Consider the following 25639-nt stretch of genomic DNA (forward strand, 5'->3'; position numbering starts at 1 on the left):
ACTGAACACATAAATCGATCAGCATGGTTCTCTTTATTTTTGTATACCTTGCTTATGGTGACACGTTACAAAAATTGACAAGGTGTGTGCACCTATTTGGAATCTCATCCAATATAGAGGGCCCACCGCTGGAAACCATGGTTACCAGAAACAGGTGAACTTGAGAAGGATTGGAAGCCCAGAATCTTACGGCAGATGACAACCATCTGGCCAGTCACTCTGTTTAATTTCCTGCTCAAAGAACCTCAAACGGTCCCTAGTCTTGTCTTATATTCAGGGCAACCTTGTACATCTTCCATGAATGGTTAACCCATGTGTGATTAGGTTTTATTCACACTAAACAAGGCAGATCAAAGGGAACTTCTTGCATCAAATAAACACACAGATTATTAACTAAACTACAGCAGGCAGAATAAACGGTTTAGTACGTTACGCGGCTAGAAGAAACGATTAAAAAAAATCCAAGAAACCTATCATCTCTAATGATCTTCCTACATCTACTGGTTTAGTACAGTATCTATCAGCTTGTGTGGTTAGTGGTGTAGATGGTGCATACTGACCGTGGGACGCTCTGCAGTTGGCTTACATACAGTTTTATGAGAGAATGCTCATCGGTCTCGGGACTAGTTACATTTATACTGTCAAGCAACCTGAATGAGTCAAATAGCGTCAAGTGAGTTTACCCCCACATCAAAACTCATTTGGCATTCACAGGATCATGCGCAGCTCTTATTAATGTTGATTGAGGCGTGAAAAAACAAACATTGACACAAAGTTATTACTTCATATTACCTTTCATGCAATAGAAAGTATATTTCACATTTCGCATTAATAATTTAGTGATTGACCATTACCAATGTAATAACATAGGCAAATGATAAATTAGAATTTTTCCTAAGTAACGTCTATGCTATTTTATATGCAGTTACTGCTGCAGTTTAGAGCTATACCCTACAACGTGCGTCTGGCATCAGAAAGAACTGAAGGTCTACATCATAAGCCCCGAAAGAAAACACCACAGAGAAATGCCATAGAAAGTATTATGCCTCATGGTGTAATTCTATGGTTTCCCTATATGTGCTTCTTCATTTGGAATTGGCTTTGCCCACATCTGCGAAATCTTCTACTCTCCATGTAATAAAACAAACAGGAAATTGAAGCACAGAAGAGGATATGGCTGCTAACCTACAGCAGCAAACCATAAAATATACAAATAAAATAACAGACACTCTGATACACTGGAGAATAAAAATAGGCAACACTACCATCAGGCATACATTAATGGATTCACCTTTAATTTATCACGTGAAAAGACAGACTGGTTTGATCATTACCATACCTGCTTTATGTCATTAATACACTTAATACAATGTATATAAAACAAATCTCAAACAGGTACCTTTTTATGATAAAATGTACTTATTTTTAAAGTGACAGTTTTTCGTGCTGCTCACTTTTTATTGCATTCCACAGCAGTTACGCACATAAAGCCTGGCCCTCCCATCAGCCCTTGCTACGTCCATCCCATTGTCCCACCAATTGCTCTGCCCACGTTCCACCCACCGCCCTACGGCAGTGAGAGCAATGGTAAGTTTAGGGTTAGTGGTACGTGCATTTCACTGGCACCCCTTTAACTAACAGGCATACATACACATACAACAGGCATACATACAACACACAAAACTGCTCTAACTCACTTTAATACACAAGCATACCGTCACACATTCTTTCTCCTGTCCCTCCTTGTCACTAACCCTACACTCACCCGACACTCCACCACCACACACTGACACACAATGAAGATAACACCATATGCTGACACACACAAAACACGAACACATGCTAACACCATACAGTAACAAACATGCACATGTAAACCTCATATGCTCTCAAACACTAACACACAGACACTCAAACACTATATGCTGACATACACACTCACACACTAATATATATATAATACACACACCAACTTGCTCTAACACTTTACACACAGACTGTAGTAGTGTAAACCCAACAAAGGCCTGTTTAAGATAGATTGAGATAGATATAGAAACCTTTACATACACACACATACACATATATATATAAATACACACACACACAATTTATCTCCCAGTCACTGAGTGCAAGGCTCAGTCTGTTTAGTAAGTTATTAATAAGAATAATTGACCTTTATAGAGTCATCAGTTTTGAGAAATGCCTTCAGTGGAATAACCAGGTACAGTTAAAGTGTGCCCCTAGGCAGAGTATATATCTTAAATGAAAAATAACGATGGCATTCCAGACCAAATAGTTATTCTCACAATCACAGTTTCAGGGCTGCTGGCTGTGTTTCAGTCTGAGGCCAGAGTGTGCAATACATTACATACCAAGCAGATATAACCACATCAAACACATAATTACACACATACATTCAGCAAGATTTCCCCATTACTTACATTTTGTTTGTGAATGGGCTACCTGAGGAGGGCACAGAGAGAGAGAAGAGTGTATCATTCATGCTGTTAACCGGTCTGGGAGGCCTATTAAAAAAAAAAACAAAACAGGGCTTTTAAGGCAAACAATGTTATTTTCAATATACTTTGCTTACTGTTGAAAAAGGACATGGGGTACGTGATCTATATCTACCCCCTTCCCTTTGCTTCTATGGCACTAGAGGTAGTCGCACATTGAGATGTGAGCCATGCTGTACCCTCTGGGTGCATGATGTGATAAGGACAGCAATAATTACCCACCAGTGCATTGCGATAGATCGTAAGCTCCTTTAATTATGGGGAAACAGCTTATTGATCCAAGGAGAAATCTGACTGCCGTTTTGGGGTCAAGAATGTATTCCCTTGTTAGTGCAGAATTGGAAAGAGCCAAACTGGGTTTTTTTGCCTTCTTTTTGATCAACAGCAAAAAATTAACAGATATAGGAAAGGATGAACTTGATGGACGCATGTCTTTTATCAGCCTATATAACTATGTAACTTGGTACCAACAGATACAAAGATACTGCAGGATGCAAGGAGAGGGACGACACAGGAACATCTTAGGACTGCGACAAGGTGACTGGCACATTACTGGGAGTTAAATCACAGCAGGTACGGCGGACATGGAAACAAACATTTAGGAAATATAAGAAAATGGTGCAGTGCACTACCAAAAGAGTGCCCTTTAAAATCATCACCTGGAACTGTAACTGTGCCGAGTGGAAATCACATGACAAGAGACAGCATGTAACGGATTGTATGACCTCTTACTGCTAATGGGGTAAACATGAACAGATTACATACATATATAGCTGCCATTTTAGACCTTCTATTCTCCCGTTCTAAAAGGTATTGCTAACGTATTAAACTAAGGTCTTTTAAGGGCCAACAAGGAAACCCAATAATAATAAAAAAAACCAGCTAATTTTTAACTTAGGAACAGCTATCCCCCTGCCAAAAACCCACCATGGATGTATATTTTAGCTACGCATGTACAGAATGTTGACAGGGGTTACTTACCACATTACCGCATTTCTACACGTGCCTAGGGTGTAAGTTAATGTCATATGCCGTTGATTACAATATTACAATGGAAATGACACTATGTCCTTTCCCATAAGTAACTAAAGATTGAATATTAAATGCGCAGATGACAATGAGTGCCGAGCACGACGGATGCTACATATCACAGTGTGTTCTAGGCGATGTGACAGGAGGGGGATGGGGACGCACATCACAGTGCTTCTGGTGACAAAGAAAATGCCACAGGACCGAGTACTCACCAGGTGTCCCTTTTGCAGCGATAAGAAAACAGAAGGAACATATTAACAGCGACGTATGCTGCGTGCTATGTTACATACAAGCAGAAAGGACACTTGTAAGGGTAGCAGAACAAATGCAGCTCCTGGGAAATGCTGTGAATCCTATACTGCACCCAGGGTTTAGAATTACGTAGGTCTGATTCTTTTAATTTTTTTAAGGTGTAAGTAAAGTAATATACTGGTGTATACCAGTCTAGGAAGAGTAGGTCTAGCAGTGTATACTAGCCTAGGAAGAATAAGCCTAGGGCTGCAGCCCTTATGCATCAAAACCAGGGGTGGGTTTCCATATTAGGGGATTAGGATTGTCTCTGTATAGCTGCTCAATGGGTCGATCACAATAGGGATCAGGAATCTCCCCATCGAGCCCACTTACACTGTGCTTGGTCAGTGCCAAAATGCCATTTTCTGATACCTGTTCTGTTAGTACCAGATATCTATGCATGCATATACCCATCGTACAGAGCTGACGAATATGATGGCGCTATATAAAATAATACCCAAGTGCAGATATGTATTAGCACTAACAGGGTCCAGGTTAAACTCAAAGGGGCATTCCATTTTTCCTTTGCCTGATATTTGCCCAGCTATTTTCCATGCAGGAGATGTGTTCAGCTGATACTTTATTACTATAATTTATTATTTCCCTTTGGAGGGGAGGAAATGTCAGATACTTCTAAGTATGCAAACTATTAAGAATACAGAAAATGTTAAGAACTCCTCCTTGGAGGACAAAGTAATATATCAGGATTTACTGTCATTCTCTGCAGAGAGAAAAACACATCATATTTAAGAGCACTGTATTCAAACTGTTGTATTTGATGATCAATAATTTGCATATAGGGCCACAATGGGATGTCACGCAAGGGACTTCACAATCAAATATAAAACTCTTGGTTACAAATGCTCCATCTAGGCACGGTTTTGTATTTGAAGTGACAGATTCCCTTTACAGGTTTGATAAAAACATCTTCTTAGCATGGTAATTTTGTTGAAACCCCAATCCCCAAAGCATGCTGGTTACACAGTCCAGATATATGATTGGACTATATAAATCAATAAATAGTAGGAATTATATTATAGACTTCATGTGGACCGATGAGAGGGACACTTGCCATCCCCAAACACATTCACTAATTGCCGTGGCCTGAGACACGGCATCCACGTTGCAGCTGTCTGTATACACCAGTCTAAATTGCCTGTGTTTTTTTAATTCTCAGAAAACTAAAACCATAATTAAATAACTTTTTTTTTTTTTTTTTTTTTTTTAAAAGGTGGCTGTGCAAATTCTGCTTGGCAACACAAAAGAATGGGTACAATAGATAAGTGCAGCTTGTTTCATCAAAGCCACGGCATAGAAGAGGTCACAAAACAAGTATTGAAATTATAATGTTCTAAGCTAAATAGAACATTCACGTTATAATCTAAAGTGGTTTTGGACATAATATGATCTGTGCCTTGCCTGGATGAAGGTAAAAGCATTGAGTGCGTGTGAAGGTTTTTCACTCGATTCGGTCCGATCTCTTGGTTTTATTGCAGTACTTTCAGGTTAAGAACACTAATAAGCTGCAATAACTTTGATAAGTCCTCACCCTAATTAAAATTAAAGTGAACTCAACTCAATATCATGTTTGATAATCCCTTTGTATGCCGTAAGAGGGGCTCTCAGTGATAAATAAGGGTTGCATTGAATGCCTATTTCATTTACGGGTTTTACTGTACTCGCCGTTAGAACGGGTTGATTACCTCGCCTGCTCTTTAAAATAATAGCCTGCCTGCTACCGCCTATGAAATAATTTTTATTTTGTTGCCATTCAACCCTTGACACGGTTATTAAAAGCAAGTGCTGTTACTTACACAATGTGAGCCAGGTTTAGAGGTTTTTCAGGCTGGTCTGGAAACATTGGGTGTAAGGGTTCACGACTGGAAGCGCAGCTTAAAGACTTGCTAAGTGCATTAGTAAGCTTCTTGGCAGGGGATTTCTGCAGGAACAACGGGGGGCACAGCATAAATGTACATGACAAAGACCGAGCCCTGCCAAAGAAAAGCCCAACGCACAAAAAGTTCCGCTCAGTTTGACAATTACAACGCTAGACGAGAGTTGTTGACCTCAATTGGCTTGCAAAGGGTTAAGACAAGTTTGCGAATAATATTTATGTGTATATATATATATATAAGAAAAAGTCACTGATTAAATAAATCAAACCTATAAAGTAACGTATCCTGGAGGTTATTGATGGAAAGTTACTTGTCACATAAACATGTGTTAATGTCGTCGGTTCGTGTTATTTTAGTCTGACTCGCACTGGCAGAACGATAACATAACAGACTGGAAAATAAAATGAAAAACATCACATAACCCATCATTTCACTAATGTGAAGCAAGACAGGGTTACCAAAGAACATCATCTTCTCCGTTAAATATTTTTGAAGGGAAGTGCGAAAGCCAGCTTCCTGATCTGTTTCGATAAAAGGGCACTTAAACAAGCAATATATAGCTACTCGAGAAACTCCCTCCCTCTTCCATCTATGTTACATACTTACGCGAGTTCCCGCTCTCTACCTACACAAGTCTCCAGTAAAGCCTCCCTCCCGGTGCAGTCCCCGGTGTTTTTAGGTTACTCTGTTCCCTTGTGCCTGTCTTCTGCGAGTTGGAGCGAGAAGAACCTATTCTTACCCATGACGTGTACTCTTTCATTTGGTGCTGGTTGCTATGGGAACCGCTGGCATGCCCCCTCCAGAAGCAGTCCTGACAGAGCTGGTAATTGTGACACTGCTGGCAACGGTAGCGAAAGCCCATCATGCTCTCGCTGTGGCAATAGGAACACTCGACAGGGTGGAAGACTATGGGAGAAGAACACAGAGCGCACATATCGTTACTGCGCAACCATGATACAGATTTAACATGAACCCCTTGGATCCCCTCGGATCCACTCATCACACCCAGTCAGCTACATCCTTAAAATACACATCTCTTTGGGCCGTTTTTGTCAATTAATAAGTGTAATAGGAGTCATTTTCCAATCCTAGGTTTCTACAATGCGGATGTAAAGAAGAAAATTATCCACAAATAGTCACTGGGAAGTACCACTACTTGAAGACAATTGTATCGCGCACCGGTTAAATACCTCACAGATTCAGATAGACATATAAAAGTTCACAGGAGATTAGGTTATGGGACTGCCATTTCAGTACACACTGTGGGCCAAATATCAGGAACCATAGAAGCTGAATAACAAAACACTGTGCTATGCAGAATCAGCCCAACCACCTCAACCTCTGCTTAGGTTGTCATGGGGCTGTAAAACCCATTGCTTTCAGATGCCGACTGAATGTGACTTGCGGTCATGGCATACAAACTGACTGAATCCTACACCAGACTAGTAGCCCAGACTAGAACAAGATGATTATGTGTTGCAGGCTAGAGCGCTAGAGTTGTCTAAACCAACCACGTGCAGTTTAAGCCAAGCCAGAACAGCATGAAAGTCAATGAGGAAGACCACAAACCTGATGAGTAGAGAGGGTCTAAGCCAGCTTGGCACCGGCTCATATATCTTCTGTTTCTTTTATAAACTTTTTTGGGTTGGGAATTTTCACTTATTTGGACACATGGCTTGGGGAACATCAGGCACATCGAGCTACTTCAACCGTTGCACCCTTTTTGACACTAGGTTTGACATAAATATGCCAGAGAAACCACAACCTCAAATGTTTTTGCCACTGAGTTTGTGCCAAGACGCATATTCATTGGCTTCATTCCCCTCCACAAGAGATATCGCTTGCTCTACGGTTGATATCCTCCATGGGGAGCTCATAGATATTAGCTGCTAATATACCGTATTTGCTCGATTATAAGACGAGTTTTTTTACAGAGTAACCGCACCGGGGACTCAGAAGCTCTGGTAAGTTTGGAGGAGGGAAGGGGAGGGAGTGTTAAATGGGGGGCATAAGGCATTTCTGGAGGCAGAGTGCTCTGTGAAATGCCTTTTAACCCCCTTAATGCCACTCTGCCTCCAGAACTGCCTTTTAACCCTCTATATGCCACTCTGCCTCCTGAAATGCCCCATACCTCCCTATATGCCACTCTGCCCCATAATATGCCTTTTAACCCCCTAAATGCCAGAGTGGCATATAGGGGTATAAGGCAATTCTGGAGGCAGAGTGGCACATAGGGGGTCAAAAGGCATATCATGGGGCACAGTGGCATATAGGGGGTATAAGGCATTTCTGGGGCAGAGTGGCAAGCCAGAGGGAAGATGTGCATAACTGGGGGGGGGGGCAGATTGGAAAAAAAGGAAATAAAACCAAAATATTTTTCTCAATCATAGCTTTTATTAAAAAAAATTGTTCACATAGTTTACATGAATTAACATTTACAGGTAAAACTTTTCCTATAGGGTCGTCTTATATTCATGCTTTCTTTTTTTTTCATAAATTAATATTCAGATTTTGGGGGGTCGTCTTATAATCGAGCAAATACGGTAATATGCATACCTATTGACCTATGCATATATCTAATATAGAGAATTACATCTATGATATAACTACCAACAAAAAAAATTCTTGGACGCATATTTACCCCATGACAAGTGATCTTGTGTGGTTAGAACTAATCTTCAAATATTTAATGTACTATATTTTGATTGTATACATGGTAAAAATAGAACAAATTATTGCAGTGGGGTGTATCTGATAATTATTAAAGGTGCAATGTTTAACATAACTGGACAACATTATATTCTGTACGCATGTGTGTGTGTATATGTCTTCAAGTAGTGCAAAGGCATGCAAGTGGAGGAACCTTCATAATTACTGTATTTACTGGAAGGTCTAAGTCTCTCATTACTTAAATCTCTTTTCCCTGACTTCCAGCACCATTCTTCCCTTATTTTGGGGATACAGAGGATAGGGGCTGTCTGAGGAGGCCTTTTGCCAAATCCCTCTTTACATCTGACCATTTCTTTCACCAGCACCAACCTTGTCAGCTCTAGAAATCTGCAAGATGTCAAATCCTAGGTAAAGTGTAAGAATGCCGTAGTGACAACCAGTACACATGGAGGAGTGTTTTTGCACCTTTAATCCAGAATGATGTTCACAAATATATAATTTAGGTAGATATTCATACAGTCACTTACCATTTTCTACATTCGCCAGTCGATGCAGAAGAGGTAACCAGACAAGACACTGAGGTGGTGGGTCAGACATAAGTATGTCCAAGAAAGAATTTAAGGTAACGTTTTTCTGTTTAAACAAAAATAAAAATGTTTATTTCTAACAAAGCCAAGATGCATATAGTAGGCAGCCTACATTTTTACTTTATGGACTCATCATTCTACTAAATAAGTAGCATTATTAATTCTAATCAATCACATATTGGTAAAACACCCCAGGAGTGAACATTCTACCGACACTTAGCACATACATACACATCTATATATATATATATACATACACATATATATATATACATACATATATATATATATATACATACATATATATATATATATATATATATTAGCAAAACTGCTGTTTTTCCTTGAATATAACTAAATGGTTAAGGGATAAGTGCAATTGCACAAATAAATGTGGCCGTCATTCATAGAACAGGCACTGATGGCTTTTGTCATAGAACCTTCTGATAAAGAATACAGGGTTTATTTGCTTAACATACTACATGATACAATGCTTCTTTTGTCTAAGTGGGACAGCACCTTTTAGAGTAAGCAGCACCTTTATGTAAGGTAAGGTCTGTATGAAAAGGTGACAAGCATTGATTTCCCACGCCGACCTTATCACCCTCATCCACACTCCACTCTTACAGTCTGCCGGACTCATTTGACAAGGAAGAGGGATACTAATATTTGGAGAAAATGACAAATATCCTTTGTATTTAAAAACAGACATATGTTTCAAGAGTTTGGAAAGCTGACAGCCTGAAGACATAAGAAAAAACAGCTCTCTACAGGAATCGTGGAGTTACACACAAACGATACTGAATTGTGTTCAGAAGTGTATAAGGATATTTTTCACTTTTTAAAGCGTGCAAATCACAGATGACATCATAAAAGACTCTGTGATGGAGAGGCAGTAAGGAATCATTCTTTAACTTTTACATTACATCTCTTTTAATGTTCTGCAGTAAACAGATAAAACAAGGCGACAAACACAGGCTGTGTCTGGTTCTAAGAACGTACTAAACACAGAGGAAGCATTTTCCCTAAGGATTTTTATTATAATGACACCAAGCCTTGGGGTTAGAGCTTTCAAAACATCATTTTAGATGCAAAGCAAACTATCTAAATCACTGCAGGCGTGTGGCACATTAACATAATACGTAACACCTGTTAGATTCATTACTGTGATTTATGAAATCACTGTTCTGTACCTTCCAGCCGATCAAAGCTCAATTTAATAAGTACGTCAGACAAACTGACACATGCCAAAAAAAACATTTAGAGATACGTCAATAGAATGCACTGCCAGGCACCCGACAGAGGAAGATATATTATGGTAGAGAAAACCACTCATTTAAAACTTCTCTTTACCAATGTGGATCAACCTATTCACAGATTTCACAGATTCATAGTTGCACTCAATCATTCCATTATTTGCAGGATTTAGTAGATACAGATTATTCAAATTCTCCAAAATCTGCTACATTTAGTAGAATTTTACGTTTATCTTTAATGTTACATTGGTATTGTATTGTTATAGCTCCTTACATTTAACAACTAATGTATTGCACTTGCTTCAAAGTTAAAGAAATATAACCAATCCTTTCTTTTGGGGTGAGCTATTATTTAGAATCTTGATGTTAATATTAAAAATAAGCATCCTGTGTATTATAATTGCAGCAATATTATATATATATATATATATATATATATATATATATATATATATATATATATATATATATATATATATATATATTCATCATAAGGACAAAGCCTCCTTGTGACTTGGTAGCTTGGTCCAGCTCACCTGTTGTGAAAAACAAGACCTGGCAGACTGTTCTGTGTACCCAAACGAGGGACCTTCAAATACTGCAGTGGGTATTTTGAGAACCTCCCTCAGAAAGAGGTCATATCGCGTATGGATCATCATCCCGCTGGAATCAGAGATCAACGAGAAAATATCTGAAAAATAATAAGGCAGGACAAATTTCAGCTGAACAAACCGGTTTTGCCTCATGGTCGGCCTCGTTTTGTACCATGTGTAGTAGAGCACTGCAAGTAACACGAGCGGCAGCAAAGGGGTCAGCTATTTGAGTTGAAAAAAATAAGATCAATTCTAGTGGAAATAAACCTCTTAAATGTGACTTTGGTGCATATTCATATTTCTTTGTATCTGAGGCAACAGTATTTCACCAAGATAATTGGGCATTTGCACAAAAGGTATGAGATGCCAGAAAGCATTACTTTTTCATTGGCACCAGGTGCATCCATCTATGCTAGCTGTAAAATAAAACCAGCCGTTTACTTTGTACGTTTTGCTTGCGATTAAGTCAGACTTCTATCTGTCACAATTCACATGAGGATATAAACTACACGGAATACAGATGGCATGGCTTACGTGCTGCCCATTCGCATCTAGTTTTATATGTAATAAATCTGCTGGAGGTAAAACATCCCCATCCACCTATTGCTTCCCTTTTTGTTAATTAATTAAGACTTTAAAACGTGTATTCATTTGGAAGGAATTATTTTCCATTTATGTCAAAACTTGCTTGTTCTCTAAAACTTCCCTTTTAATAGATAGCTGCCTACTCACACATGTTTTGAGAGTTAAGTTTCGCGAAATACTTTTATTTATTCATTTATTTATTTTATTAAATTGAATATAGCCGTGTTTCCAGCTTACACTGGGCATTCTCTTTCAGACACTTTGAAGGTTATCGCTGAGATTTCCCATGCAGGTTACGTGCCATAAAATCTTGTTGGTGCGGTGTTAGTCAGCACACTACCGATGCCATAATCGATTGATGGAAATGGAGTGTACAGGACAACACAATATTATACTTACACCGCAGTTTGTCCATAATCTTCCCTCCACACAGTGTGGCCAAAGCCATTTTGACAGCAAAGACTGTTATCTTCCCATGTCCTTCCCTGTAGAAAGAAACCAATCAATAAACATGTACTTTCCAGTATAAAACCAGATAGGTTTCCTCCAACACCATCCCAACAAAAAAATAAAATAAAATTATATATATATATATATATATATATGCAGCAAATAGAAAAAATTTGATTTGATCCCCTGCTGATTTTGTATGTTTGCCCACTGACAAAGACATGATCAGTCTATAATTTTAATGGTAGATTTATTTGAACACTGAGAGACAGAACAACAACAACAATCCAATTAATTTTAATTTATTAATTGATTTGCATTTTACTCAGTGAAATAAGTATTTGATCCCCTATCAATCAGTAAGACGTCTGGCTCCCAGGTGTCTTTTATACAGGTAATGAGCTGAGATTAGGAGCACTATCTCAAAGGCTTTGCTGAACATATTTGATTCCAAAAAAGACAGATAAAAAAAGTGTGATGAATCTACACTTACGGGTCATAGGCTGCTAGCAGGAAATTTAAAGTTAGGCCAATGGATTGCTCTACGTTGATCTGGTGAGTAGTTGGCATTCTCTTATTTAACTGGTAAAAGATAGTTGATAGCACTGCTTCCAGACGGGCCACATTCAGTTCAGTACTTGGGTCCAGGTTGTTTAGGGAATTTTCTCTGAGTGCCTCAATGATGTTCCATATATCTACCAGATGCACTGCATTAGGAAAAAACAATACATTAAATACAATATAGGTAAAAATAGTGGATTAAAGATAATTGAACACAAAAATATAGATTTTGCTTGTTGATTAAGTTCTTTTTACTATCTCCCTTTTTCTTTACTACCTTCTTATTCTAATCCTACCTCCCTTGGCACAAAACACTATGTGGCAGTACCTTTGCTCTCTGCACGCCTCACAAACTGGCAGATCGTTCCTCTACACACAATATGTGATAGGCCCTCTTCTCCCTCCACAACATGATCTCTGGCAGCTCTTCCCTTCCACTGCACACAACATAATCTGGTACTCCTCTCTTGCCTGCACACCACACTATTCTGCAGAGCTTTGGTGTGAAATCTCAGGCTAGGATGAACATACAGCCATGGTACACTCTGCTTTTAAACAATGTTCTTTTATTTTGTAGTTAGAATTCCCAAGTAAACAATAACAATATTATACGTCACCTGCTCGTAAGCGTGATATACCCTATTACTATTGCATGGCCACATAAGCTGAGCATCAGCCTCCTAGAGCAGGCCAGCTCAGCACTAAATGGGAACTTTCACTAAATGTTTTTTTTTACTAATAGCATCAGATTATAAATACATTTCCAAAAATATTGTGCTTTTTCATTTCATTTTTTTTTTAAAGTTGAATAATAATCTTTTCAAAGCCCAGTCTACTACACAAAGACCCTTACTTCTTACTCCTGACTCCTTAACACACTGCGTGTGGTAAACAATAAAATGGTTAAGCCTTAATCGCCCAGCTGGATCCTGTAAGAAAGATCCAAGGAGGAAAGGTGTTGCATTAGCATTGTTATAAAGAATCAGCTCAGTGTGGTGTTTGACCAGGGAAAGCCATCCAAAATAATGCTACTGGCAACAATGGCACCCTCAAGGTCTTTAGATAAAGGAAGTTTATCGGGACAAAAAGAGGTAAAACCAGGTTTTTGTCAATGCTAAAACTACATTACTGTATACACCACATGGTAAGAATAATATTTTTATCCATAGGACTTCCCTTTTATCCTGTGGCTATTGCCCTCTGTCCTAGGGCCAGAATGCCTGTGACAATCAGGTGGATGGAAGGTTTTTTTTACGAAACGATTCAGCTCACTGCCTTTACTATAAATTGTAAAAGTTCCTAACCCTGCAAAGAATCTCCTACAAGCAAGGCTAAGCATTGGCAATTCGTCGAAGAAATGGTAACATATTGTAACTATACATTACAGGTAGAATTTACAAATGCTTTTAATTCATATCCAGTTCTTATATTGTGGGTTTTTTTCCCCACTAAATGTATTAAAAATCTACTACAGTACAATCCCACCACTGTTTTTTGTTTTTTTTCCGTATAACCTAGAAAACAAGATATTTCCTTGTACTGTATTTAACAAAAGATTGTTAGCATACTACTTACTTACAAAGTTGCAAATAAAACACTTATTACATACTGTTTAACATTAACAAAAAGGAAGATTAAGAAGTTTGGACATTTATACATACCTTATTAGTTACTATTACAATATTTTAGTACACAGAGTTTGTGCTATGAAAACAGACGCAGATTAGTAATGTACCTTGCTAATGTGTTATTATTGCAGAACACCATTATTTCCTTCACAAGCGTTCTGGAAAAATGGCTTTTATGAAATAAAAATAACAGATTAGAAATAAAGTATCCAATTTCAAAACTTCACCCTCAACAGGGTGTCTGCAATAAACGCCAGGTTCTTTATACAATGCAATTGCGAGAGGCATCATAACTTAGTCTGGAAATTGACCAAGTGCTAATTACTCACTGTGATAGAATGCACTGCGGTATGTGCATTAAAACAATAAACTAAAATTAGTATTTGCCTTAACAGACTAAAGCCATTATTTCTATTTAGCCCAAATTACTACAGGGATCAAGTCATTACATTTTGAAACGGATGTCTAGGTCATTATTAGCCGAAAACTTCCTACATCAGCCGCTCCTGACTTAATAAATCGGTGGGCGAGATTTCCATTCTTTGCAACGCGAGGTGTAGCTCGCCCCTCTGTCTGCAAATGGTGAACTATGTATAGATCACCGAACACAAATATATGACGCATATATGCTCCTTGTTATACACCGATACTCTGCACTCATCCATCCATTCTGATGCAACAGAACGGGCATCATAAGACAAGTGACACTTCTAATAAAAGTAATAAAACCCCTTTTCCCTGAACATTGTGAGGCCACAGGAATCATAAAGAATACTGCGCTACCACTGGACCACTCTGCAATGCCACCTAATTATGTTCATACAAGCAACAGATTTTCTACATAACCTTACAACAATACAAAAAATGGCCAAATTCCCAGTAAGAAAATGGACTAAACTGCAACAATATCATAGTAACAGGAGCTATATATATTTTATTGTATAAATCAACCTAAGTTGCTCGGATGCTGTGAAAATTCCCTATGACGTGTCCCTCAAACCTGCTTTGTCTGGTGCCAGACCTTAAATATAAAAATGAATGTTGAAGTTAGTACAGTCCAGCCCAGCCGATATCCACTTAACCTGCCAGTGCCCACATAAGCCGAGCCTTACAAAACCTGTGATTCAGTCTTAATGACATCATTTACTAAACATATACAAAAGGTACACCAAAGGGCTTTAATCCCCTCGCATTGATCCATAATCCATGCAGTTACACACAGCACACATCTGAAGTATTTGTTCTTAAAATAAGTATGTGAAAAGAAGAGAAATTTTCATTAATACTCTCATAGAATTGTTGGGAATAGATGCAGATTAAAGAATTTTCTGTTTGCACTTTTAGAGTCTAGGTCAAAATGTCCCTACAATTCCGTCCCCTCAGAGTCAGCACTAAGTGGCAGTAATTTGTGTCATAGCCCATTGTGGCCATTCACCGAGTGGGCTTCACATTCCACACGGCTCCATTCACTGGGGCTGCTGGAGATTTGTACGGTTTAGTTAGAAAGGACAGCACATTATTTCAGCCTGCCTGGGCGGTAATGTCACGGATTCTGCTTCTATGGACACGCAAACCAATTTGTATATCATCTGAGAATAAACTGAAGGCCGGCTAGAACCGTGGTTCAGTTTGTAGAACATAAAACCATAACTGGTAGATTAAATGCATGCCATGAAACTGCAATTTAAATATAGGAGTACTTTTTCACTTAACATTGAGAGGAAAGGATGTTTCTGCATAAAGTCACAAATCACTGGGGTTGCTCTTCTTAACACAAAGCAAATTTAAGGAGAAGAACCCACAATTCTCCCGCCGACACATGCATTATTGAATAAATCTCAATGTATCGACAGGAAATAAAGCATGGAGATATATTTAAAACTAGTTAAATTTATACAGTCAACATTAGTCATAATGTTAACACAACAATGTATAAGCAGAGTCATGCCTAGGCAAGAATGGTGGAAGCTGTAGTTCACTGTAAATTGCAGAAGTGTGGAATTGAAAGATAGCCAACAAACTAAAGAAATGCATCATCAATAATTGAATGACAAGGGAATGTAGGACCCAAAAAAGCTGTCTGACACAGATAAACTGAACACACTGATAACAGATATTCTTTAGGAATACAAGAACAACATTAGATGGACAGGAGATCTATCAGAAGGCTCAGGTGTTATTGACTGCCCGTCGCTATTACAAAGGTCATTCTTGAAATCAGGCCTTGTGGGGAAAAATTAAATATTTATTTATTTTGTGATGTATTATGTAACTTTGAAAAATAATGTATAAGAAGTATAACTGTTATTGGACCTGCGAGGCATTTTGCTTTTTGTCTCCTAATGAGAAGACCACACAATTAGCACAATCCATGAAAGCCATAATATAGATTTTATACCTAAAATAAAGGGAGGCAATGCCCACAGCTCATAAGTTGTTTTGCTTTTATTTTAAATGGTAAAAACTATCCAAGGACCCTGATCCATGATGGATAGTGAGCCCTGCTTGGGGTTTCTATTGAGTATACTATTTTAGGTGCAAATCTACACCAAAAAACAGAAGCGGTCTTACCCTTTGTATGTCAATATTAATAAGTGCATTTTGCATAAATGAATCTTTACTCAACAAAATATGTACACTAAATAATAAGCGTTGTTTCACTGGTCATGGCAGATGCCTCAAATCACTGTTTCCAGATGTAAAATCCTAGTCTCTCCCCAAGTTCTGCCTCATGAGACAGGTCCATTACAGGGAAGACAATAAAACAGATGCCCAGAGCATCTGGAGTAACATGCATCCTGAGCTTCGGTTGACACCTCTTATTGTACTGAGCATCTACCTCTAACTGGTGTGTCCACTGAAGAGCAGCAATAATTAGCTTTATTTTAAATTAACAACTATGTAATTTTATATGACTCTTCCTTTAAGTCAAATCTAACTTTCCAGTAGCTTTTATGTTAATGACTTTGCAGAGACAAATGCTCTGCACAGCCACTTTCACTGTGATGCAGGACAGAGTTGAGCTTTCATTTGAAAAGTATTTTACTGATCTACAAAAGCTAATGAAAAAGCAGCTAAATAGATTCCAATATTTGTCCTGAGTTTAGGAATACCCAGTGTTTTTAATGTTTTTTGCGAGTTATAGGGCAATAAGTACAAGTAACATATTGCTATTTCAAAACCATGTTTTTTCCAAATCTGGTCATACTGCCTCATGTCCTATTTGGGACACATTTGAAGCTGGTCAGTTCAAAACATATATGTTTGAAAACTAGACACCCCAGGTTATTTAACTCTTTCTGTGCACTAATTATGCTACTAGATTATATCAAACCATGTGGTGGTAATTATTTTTTTTTGCATTTTTCCCACACATATTACAAGTATGAATTTACAGCTCCTGGTACAGTCGTGTGAAAAAAAAGTACATCCTCTTTAAATTCTATCACACATCAGGACATAATATCAATCATCTGTCCCTTAGCAAGTCTAAAAATTAGGTAAATACAACCTTAAATGGACAACAATTGACATATTACACTGTGTCATGATTTGTTCAACAAAAATAAAGCCACAATGGCTAAGTAGCAGACAGGTGCTGCTAATGCCAAGAGGAAAGGCATCAGCAATGAACTTAGAGAAGCAATTGTTGCTGCCTAAAGTCATGACGTCCCAGAAACATCAATTGTCTTCAACGGGAGGTTTTCCGCAACGTGCCTGGCATGTTATGGCATCAAGGGGTTAAATAAACACTAACATTTCTTAATGGGAGGAGAACAGACACAAAATGAGTGAAGCACGCAGGCTTTTGAAATGGATGAACCTCAGCCAAAAGTGAGAGAAGCTTGGGAAGAAGTGAAGACAGCTGTTCCCCATGTGTCCTGCAGAAAACACTGTGACGGTACCGAGAAGGTTGTACCGAACCCTTTTTGGGACTATGTTTCCTGGCCTTCCTCACTGGTTATCCCTTAGCCTCGATCCAGGTTGAGCACCGCTGCTCTTTGAGGGGCCCTCTTCCTTCATAGATCGGGAGGAGTTAGTATTCCCCTTTGCAAAGAATCCCTCCCAATAACCAGAAGAGACTTGGTAAAAACAGATACTGTTTTATTACAACACTGTGTAAAAATGTCTAGGGAACATAGTGACAAAATAGGTGGTTGATAACTCAGTAAAAAGTTTAACTTCTACAGTTACAAAACTCATCTAAGCGGGCAGAGGGACCACTAAATCCAGGTAATTAGACATCCTGCAGGGATCTACACATGCATCCTAAGTTACCCTTTGTCTGTGAAAGTCTCGGTCTCTTCAGTCACACCCATGTCTAGACACTCATGTGATGTCTTAAAAAAAAGATCATATTAAAATGTGCCAACATCATCATATCAATGAATAGCTGGTAGACGCAATATTCACCAAAAGGCAAAGCTAACTGAAACTTTCACAAAATAGACTCCTCCATTTAGAATCTAATTACTTATTTCTGGAAGCAACATTCAGCAACATTATAATTTATAAGTTATGACTTTTGCAGGTGTGAAATAAGCAAACAGCTTACTATAGAACCTCATACTGGATATATAACATCACGCAGACTATGGGCACATCCTCCATAGTGTGAATGGGCTGGTTGAGGAGATCAAAGATCTTCTCTGTAACCAGCCCACTGAGCAGCGGGATACTGCCCCCAGTTTGGACCGCGGACACTGGGACCTGCCGCCGAGGCTAAAATGTCACTGAGCCCTTGCATCTCATCTTTTAGTCACTGTATAATCATATAATTCCAAATTGGTCTAAACAAACATTCCAGTGTCCCAGGACGCTCCCATCCAAATCACATGTGGGGTATTGTTATAACCTCTTGAAGACTTGCTAAGACAACACGGATGCCGACTGGTGTATTAAGATGAACACATTTTCTGCAAGTCAAATAGCCGGGGGGGTGGGGAAATGTATATGGGGGATTGTGCAGAAATCCCTTCATACATTTGCAAGGTGGCCACATGCAGCTTACAGTGTCATAAGCATTAAGGAACATTGAAGCCTGTAGTGTTCCTTTAGAACTAGACAGATCTGATCACTGTTACTGAATTTCTTAGTATGAGAGGATTATAAGATGCATCCAATTTTCCTTAAATTCCTACCAAGCATAACCAGACATGGAATACGTCATTACCCAAGTATGCTATGTATGGCATTTGTGACGCTACCTTTATATTAAGTATATTTTAGTGATCCTCTATTGCACACAACATGCTTCAATGCTAAATATCTGGGGGACAATTCACACATACTCCATCAAAGGTAACACTAAATACGAAGCTGGCAGAACAGGCGGATGTGTCTAAAGTGCTTCTTTATCACATCTGCCCTTAAGGCTCTGAGCAGCTGCGTGCATTAACCAGCACAGGAGGAAGAAAGCACTGGCCTCGCCATTTGCAATCTATTTTTGGGAGATGGAAAAGTCTTCATCAGCACTACTTTCAGGGGTGAATGTCCAGTATTCGCCAATATAAAATTATCACCATCATCTACGATGGGTTACTTTAAAGAATGCAAGGCAATGAAGCCCCAGTTTTGCCTTCATAAAATAACCTTCATGGTAGGTTTGTGTGGCACTGAATGCAGATACCAAAATACTCACGGTTTGGCAATAAAAAAGGTTTGCAAGCACCAAACATGTTTATTGTGAAACACAATGCCCCAAAGCACCGTTTCATTCACTACACAGATAGTATAATAATCACAACTGATCAGTGCGCTCCCCGCACTTTACCTTTTACGAAGAACACTCATGAGACTAATGAAGAGCACCGTCTTATGTAATGATACCAACCGAGAGAACCAGTGATTCATCAAGTCAGGGCAAATCGTCTAAATTGAGAATGCAAATTAAGACACGCAACAATGGCGATGAAAATGTGATTCCCTCCTGCAGCTCGCACATCAATCACACTGTGGATTCAAACACTCCTTTGAGCCAGATATACAGCCAGGAGAATTATTTTTTTTAACCTATGATGGATAATGTGGGTATCCCAATAGGTTTCTCACTAACCAGTAGATGTCAGTGTGCATACTCATTTCACGGAAACTATAATTCTCATATGAGGCCAGAGATTATCAAATTTGCAGGGAGTTAAGCAGGATTTCAAAGATGGCTGGAAATGAATGGTGATAGAGAAGTACTAAAATAAAAACTCGGCCAGTATTGATCAATACAGGGGTAACTACTAAACCCATTAATTAATGCAGCTAAACGCAATATAATACAAAGCAAGTTTGAGATGAACTCAAAAGAACGGACAGCTGCTCCATAACACGTCCTATGGCGCATCTCAAGTTTCAGGTCTCTTGCGCCATTACAGAGGAAAATCGGTCTGATGCTTTCACAAGGGCGTTCCGGAACCGAAACGAGAAGCAAACTTCCTCTGCATGAGAAAACAACCCCAGACGTACAGTTCAACCGTGGTGGGGTTCGTTGGTATCCCTTTAAGCACAAGAGAGCAACAAGGTCCATGTCTGGACTCATCTTTTCACTTAGGGTGCCACCCAGGAGATCCACAAAAGGCATTAATTAAATGTAATATGTAATATAATTTTACATATAAACGTCAATATTGTCAACTATAAAGTTAGTTTGATGGTGTAGTCATTCTTGGGAACAGGAGATCCGTCATTCATGAATTATGTAGATGTAAACTTTCAGTTAACCAACATATTCATATAAAGAGTATCTTTAGCTTTCAAGACCTCAAGGATCCCTTCTTCAGATGTAAACCAATCGTCTAAGGTCCTGACTCTGCATCTTACTTTATGAACATATTTGCTGTTTTGCAACACTGTTATAGCAAAATCCATTTTTTATTTTGTCCTACTACATCAAAGCTACAAAAATAGGCCCAATGAAATGACAATATATACTCCAACAGACATGTTCCATAAAGTACCAAGAGACCCCAAATACTATATATTGGGCTTGGATTGTTGTAATACAAACCCAGGACCTTCCTTGAGACTAAAACACTTCTCTTAAAGATTTTTGTATAAGACTGTACCAGTGGAGGAAAAAGGAGAGAAATATATATAAAAAACTGTCTCCGCTTCTCACCCTAATAAAGTTGGCAACAAATATATAAACATAATATAAATGAGAGGTTTTGGTTGTATGAATTGGCCAAAGCATAATTAAGCTCACCCGCCACGTCGAGGCACACTCTCAATAGGGTGAAATCCTACTCTCACCTCCTACATAGCGGGCACACAAAGCAGTTTATACGGCTACCAAAACCTTATTAATGTGTTGGGGGAGGTGCAATTTAACCTCCTCCCAATTAACCCCTAGACAGCAAGCTGCAACCAGACTGATGAGGAGCCAACAACCTCAAATATGTGCAAACAGGGAAAAGAAAAAATGTTGGTGCGCTAAGCTAGACCCAAACTCAAATAATACAAATGTGTAAAAGGAGGCCTACCAAATAGGTATATTTTTTTTATATTAAATACACAATCAGATGGCTAATAACAAATTTGCATCAGAGGTCTGTAGCCCACACTATTTGGGCCAGTCGTGTGCATCATCCTTTTATCCGTTTACCGCCGACATTACTCACATTTGGTAAAACGCATCAGATCTTTAAATCTACCATTATGTTATGACACTAAAAATTGTTTTTTTAAACATTACACTGATTGTGTATTTTATATGAAAAATAAGTTACTTTCATATACTATCCTGTTCTCTATATTAGCGCTCACTCCATTATATGCTATAAAACACTCTTCTTGGTTGATACCAGCAGCCTAGCTTGTCTGACACGCGTTCATGTGAACAGTATGAACAAGGCACAGCTGGGCCAATCCTGAACCTAGATGCAATTTTGGGTAAAGTTATGATACAGTATATAAATACTTGGAGAAATTCAGTTCTTACTTACAGTTGCATTTCTTCTGTACAAATCGGATTTTACATGCTGTCCGGTATGTAGACAAGCGAATTCGATCCAAATCTTGAGCTCCTGGTAAAAACACAGTGCAGATGACTGGATTATACATATAGTAAACTATAAAGTATAATCACTGGTGACAGCTGTAGCATATAGCAGCTCTATTTAAAAACAAACAATAATTGTAATGTTAAAATATGTATACAAATACATAGTAGCACCTGTATAAAATAATTACTGGAATGGCATGTGATGCAGTCTTAATGCAAAGTAGAACTGGTACTGGGCTCTGCATCTGGTTTATAAAAGTATGTCTGCAGCATGATTTTAAGAGTTTATTACTTGTTTAATAAGAGTCCGTCAATAAAAAATGTGGTTGGTTAACATTAAGGAACCAATTCTGTATCACCAACTCAATGTTTCAACAAAGAGACATTTTCCTGCAGTGGGAGAATTTACTTAACTGAATAATAGATCACTCAAAGAAAATAGTGATCATGTTATTCCCCCTCCCCGGTTCCTCGCGCCACCTCCCTCCACACATCATTTTCTTCTATAATTATTTACCGTATTTGCTCGATTATAAGACGAGGTTTTTTCCAGAGCAAATGCTCTGACAGCCGGGGAAGGTATCCGCGACGGACGCAGACAAACCCCCGCTGCCAACTCCACCTCCTTCCGGCTGCAGAGGAAGGAGACGTCAACCCGCTGCCCCGGCAATACAGCAGGCAATTGGAATTGTGTGTGTGTGCTTGTGTGTGTGTTAAATGGGGGCATAGGGCATTTCTGGAATGCCTTATACCCCTGTATGCCACTCTGGCACTTAGTGGGTTAAAAGGCATATTATGGGGCAGAGTGGCATATAGGGAGGTATAAGAGGCATTTCAGGAGGCAGAGTGGCTTTAAGGGGGCATTTAATAGAGCACTCTGCCTCCTGAAATGCCTTATACCTCCCTATATGCCACTCTGCCCCATAATATGCCTTTTAACCCCCTAAATGCCAGAGTGGCATATAGGGGTATAAGGCATTTCTGGAGGCAGAGTGCTCTATACAATGCCTTTTAACTCCCTTAATGCCACTCTGCCTCCTGGAATGCCTTATATACCTCCCTATATGCCACTCTGCCCCATAATATGCATTTTAACCCCCTAAATGCCAGAATGGGATATAGGGGTATAAGGCATTTCTGGAGGCAGAGTGGCACATAGGGGGTCAAAAGGCATACCCAGGGGGCACAGTGGCATATAGAGGGTTAAAAGGCATATCATGGGCCACAGTGCCATATTGGTGTGGCAAGCCTGGGGGCAGATGTGCGTAACTGGGGGACAGGTTGGAAAATACAAGGAAATAAAAACAAAAAAAATATTTTTCTCAATCATAGCTTTTATTTAAAAAAATAGTTTACATGAATTAACATTTACTGGTAAAACTTTGTTTTTTTGTTTTTTTTTCCAAATCTCCGTTTATTGAATATGCATAACATCCAAAAACAGCAGATATAAAACATAGAAGCACAGTATGCATAACGTGATACAAATCAAAAGAAAATCAGATACATTTGATCCAGGAAGTCACAATAACAATTGAAACAGTGACAGCAGAATAGCCGGATCACCAAAAGACGACATACCAGGGCCCGTAAAAGCCATACGAGAAGTAGTGTCAAGACACAACCTGAAGCCGAATACGGGCAGGCGATACATATAGCAACAGAGAGGCAACAAAAGTAATATAAACAAAGAAAACAAGGAAAACAGAGCGCACACTGTCTCGAGAGAACTCAAATAAAGGCACTCGCGGATGCAGACACAAAACAGTCATCGTATACACATCCAGTTGTAGGAAAACAACAAAGGAGGAGGGAGGCCAGAGGGCATGGGACGGCATGACGGAGGTACAGGCATAGTGGGATGCCAACAGGCCTCACGTAGACCAATGAAAGGGAGTTCAGACAAGGAAGATCAATAGCAAATATCGAGGAGGCGGGGGGAGGACAAAAAAGCCACCCAGGGGAGCCAGGTCACATCGTGGGTAAATTCCTTGCCCCGGGAAATAGCCACCAAACCCTCCATTTGATAGATAAAGTTAACCCTGGCCAGCCAAGCGTCTTACTGGTAAAACTTTATTCCTTTAGGGTCGTCTTATATTCAGGCTTTTTCTTTCTTTCCTAAGTTAATATTCAGATTTTGGGGGGTCGTCTTATAATCGAGCAAATACAGTATTATCATTTTCCATTGGCTTAGGCAAACCGAGTGTCAGAAGGCTGCGAGAGGGTATACGAATAGTTCATTCCGGTGCATCCCTAGAATAAATAGAACTATTTCATTTTTAATTATCCAGAATCCTGAATTTGTAGTCAAAAAACTTTCTAGGCCCAGAAATCAGTGAGAGGAAAAAGTAAAGGTTTTGTGTCATTTACTTTATTTTAATCTGCATATCTTATTAAAGGCTATATTTTCTCACAGTGAAAAATGAGTGCGGCCCGCGCACGTATACAATTCTGATAAAGTCGCCCACTGCAGAAAAAACTTGGACACCCCTGGTCTACAACATTAAAAATAAAAAAAATACCTCAAAAAAGTGATACACATTTTCTAACAATCTTATGGCAGAGGTGGGAGCGCAGTGGAAGCCATAAGGAAGAACTCCAGGAAAGGAAAGTGTGTGAGATGTGAGGGAATGAGTTTAGTGTAAGTGTTTTACATAGAGTGTATATGTGTGTTAACAATGTGAGTGTGTATGTGTGTAAATGTTTGTTAGTGCTACAGAAAAAAGTGTTCAAAAACAAAAACCATTAAATATTTGAGAGCATTATTCTGTTCCGCAACCTGTGGACCCAGGATCAGTTGAAAGAAGCCCCCTCCCCTTGTGCCATCTCTCCAATTTTTTTGGAGGTTAATAAAGGGTTCCTATAATCAAAGATTTTAGGTACCAAACATATCAGGCAAAATGCTGCAAAATGTAGAATACTTACGCATTTCTGCAAACAGCTGCCTTCTTTCTGCCATGTTACTCCCTCTTTTCCCACGGTCCTCAATCATTCTAAAGGAATAAGATCAACAGGGGCGTGATTAGGAGACTAAGTGATATTTATCGCGTGATATTTAAGCTCATAACACACTTTTCATTTCTAGCAAAAAAGAAGTGGCACATTTGCATAACAAAGGTCACAATTACACAAGTCTAAATTTATTATGCTATTAAAAGTCTTGGCAACCTGGTGTAGTCAAAATAGTAGCATTCTTGATATTCTGTTTCAGGCTAACCAGTGTAGCAAATTAAGATAAACTATGCTATTATCTAAACACTAGCGCCATTCCAATTGGCATATAATAGCTGAAATAAAACTTCAGCAATAATGGAACAGAATCAGGCAAATACGGTTGATACATTCTAATGGCTAATAAAAGACAACGGCAAAACAAATAAATAAAATTATTATTTATTTATTGAAAAGCTGCATTAGAGCGTAACTACTTGTACAGCATACAGACATTCAAAATGTTTCTTGGAAATTATATTAATATCATCATAGTTATTATGTGATTAACAGTACCTCTGCCTGCAACCCAGTGAACAGCTAACCTGAGACACGTCCAAATGCTTGTAAGGAACAGTTTCTCAGAGACAC

The 25639-nt window shown here is 38.8% G+C and overlaps 1 protein-coding gene across 1 annotated transcript in view; it reads right to left on the minus strand.

The window, feature by feature from the left end:
• The window catches only part of LOC149287782 (dystrobrevin alpha-like), a gene marked incomplete at its 3' end in the record, with an annotated part of 113883 nt that extends 88834 nt beyond the window's left edge, over positions 1–25049 (minus strand). The window contains exons 1-10 of the mRNA XM_089492378.1: positions 24983–25049; positions 21999–22079; positions 12369–12582; positions 11825–11910; positions 10784–10938; positions 8932–9037; positions 6474–6640; positions 5654–5778; positions 2442–2525; positions 561–650 (exon numbers count right to left, since the gene is read on the minus strand). Coding sequence (XP_089348504.1) covers positions 561–650; positions 2442–2525; positions 5654–5778; positions 6474–6640; positions 8932–9037; positions 10784–10938; positions 11825–11910; positions 12369–12582; positions 21999–22079; positions 24983–25049 — 1175 coding nt within the window. The remainder of the gene's footprint in view (positions 1–560; positions 651–2441; positions 2526–5653; positions 5779–6473; positions 6641–8931; positions 9038–10783; positions 10939–11824; positions 11911–12368; positions 12583–21998; positions 22080–24982) is intronic.
• Between the last annotated feature and the right edge of the window lie 590 nt (positions 25050–25639).

This window comes from Sceloporus occidentalis, unplaced genomic scaffold (genome assembly GCF_023333645.1).
Source record: "Sceloporus occidentalis isolate IW3139 unplaced genomic scaffold, rSceOcc1.0.p SCAF_56, whole genome shotgun sequence".
Classification (NCBI taxonomy): Eukaryota; Metazoa; Chordata; class Lepidosauria; order Squamata; family Phrynosomatidae; genus Sceloporus; species Sceloporus occidentalis.